Genomic DNA, 1,911 nt, shown 5'->3' on the forward strand with positions numbered 1-1,911 from the left:
TCTTATTGGCATACTCTCTTAGTTTCTGTTTATCTGTGACTATTTTGAACTCTCCATCACTTTTGAATGCCAGCTTTGCTTGACAGAGTATTCTTAGTTGGAATTTTTTTTCTTTTTGTACCTTGACTATGGCATACCTCTGTCTTCTTGCCTTCATGTTTTCAGATGAAAAATCAGCACTTAATCTTATTGAGGTTCCTTTGTATGTAAAGGTTTTCTTTTCTCTTGCTGCTTTCAGTATTTTCTCTTTGTCTTGAACATTGCATAATTACTAGATAAAGAATTTGAAAACTGATAAACAGTTTGATAAATTTTACCAATTTGCTTTTTTGAATATTTGAGCTAATTTCATATCTCACCACATATATAAAAGAATGTCAAGATTGGTATGGCATCAAGAGTTAGGAGCATTTCATTTTTCCTAATAGTATTATCTCTGTAATAGAAAATTCCTTTGTAGTCTTAATATACATATTTCCATAAATAAGGTTGATATTTTTCATGATCTAATTGGCCATTTTTATCCCTGGTGAGAGGTAAAGGCATAATCGTAGCCTAGGTCCTTTGAGACCTAAATAATCTTTCTCTTCCTAATCTATTGAATAGTTTCTAAAGCTGGAGTTACTTGGTAGGCATGCCTTCACCCATCCCAAGCAGTCTCTGGAAGCCCAGCCTGAGCTCCTGCATCCTGAGTGCGTAGACCATGGGGTTGAGTGCAGGGGGGATGACATTGTGCAGCACATTGAGGAGCACAGGAATGAGGGGAAACTTATTCTCTGCTAAGTGTGTGACTGACACCACAACGATACCTGAGTAGAAAAAGAGGGTGAGGATGAGGTGGGAACTACAGGTGCTCAGAGCCTTGGACATTGCTTCCACTGAATTCAGCCTCAGCACAGAGCGTAGGATTAGCACATAAGAAGAAAATACTAGTGCCATATCACTCCCAACCAGGACCCATGCTAAGACAAGTTGGTAAAGTTTGTTCACGGTGATGTCATCACAAGCCAGACTGACAACCCCCAGGTTAGAGCAGAGGCAGTGCTGAATCTCATTCCTGGAGCAGTAGTGTCTCTGGGCAGCCAGTACGGGCACTGGGATGGTCAACAGCCCATTCCTGAGCACCATGAATCCTGTGGCTTTGCCCACAAAAGCTTCAGTGACTATGGAGGGGTATCGGAGTGGGTGACAAATGGCTATGAATCTGTCCACTGCCATGCAGAGGAAGACACCAGACTCCATGCAAAAGAAGTAGTGGATAGCATAGATCTGAGCAAAGCACTCAGGGAGGCTGATGGCCTTAGTATCAAACCAGAAAATGGCCAGGATTTTGGGCATGATGGTGGTGGCCAAGCCAATGTCCACCACTGATAATATGCCCAGAAAATGGTACATGGGCTCATGTAGAGTGAGCTCACGTTGTATGGTGATCATGATGAGGAGATTGGCACCAAGAGCTAAGAGGTAGAGCAGAGCCAGGGGCAGGGAGAGCCAGTGCTGCCACTCATGAATGCCTGGGAGCCCCATCAGGATGAAGTGGAAATTCTGGAGGCTGGAACTGTTGGTAACACTGGTGGAGGCATCCATTGAACAGTTGCTGCCTTCTCAATGAAAGTGTATAAAATGATCTCCGTAAAACTAAAATAAGAAGGAAAACAGTTATGATTCAAATCCCCTTTCCAGTGACCCAGTTCCTTTAGTCATGATTAACTCTCAGCTTTTCTTTGGCTCCTGAAAATATTCCACAGAGGGCATCAAAGAAAGCCAATATATGTTCTAAACAGAAATTTTTAGTATGATTTGTCATTTTTGCTTGTATATCTATGTAAAAAGGGGTTCAAATTTCGGTGATACTTTTTCGCTTCTTAAAATTTTCAAATAACTTTATTGTGTTTATTGTTAGATATGTTC

General features: G+C 41.4%; 1 protein-coding gene across 1 annotated transcript; it reads right to left on the reverse strand.

Annotated features, from left to right (window-relative positions):
* Nucleotides 1-621: 621 nt before the first annotated feature.
* LOC101439764 (olfactory receptor 56B4-like) lies at nt 622-1,587 on the reverse strand. The gene has a single exon (XM_004466945.1). It carries the CDS (start codon nt 1,585-1,587, stop codon nt 622-624), a length of 966 nt encoding a protein of 321 aa, XP_004467002.1.
* Nucleotides 1,588-1,911: the final 324 nt, after the last annotated feature.

The sequence above is a fragment of the Dasypus novemcinctus genome, chromosome 10 (assembly GCF_030445035.2).
Source record: "Dasypus novemcinctus isolate mDasNov1 chromosome 10, mDasNov1.1.hap2, whole genome shotgun sequence".
In the NCBI taxonomy this organism is placed as follows: domain Eukaryota; kingdom Metazoa; phylum Chordata; class Mammalia; order Cingulata; family Dasypodidae; genus Dasypus; species Dasypus novemcinctus.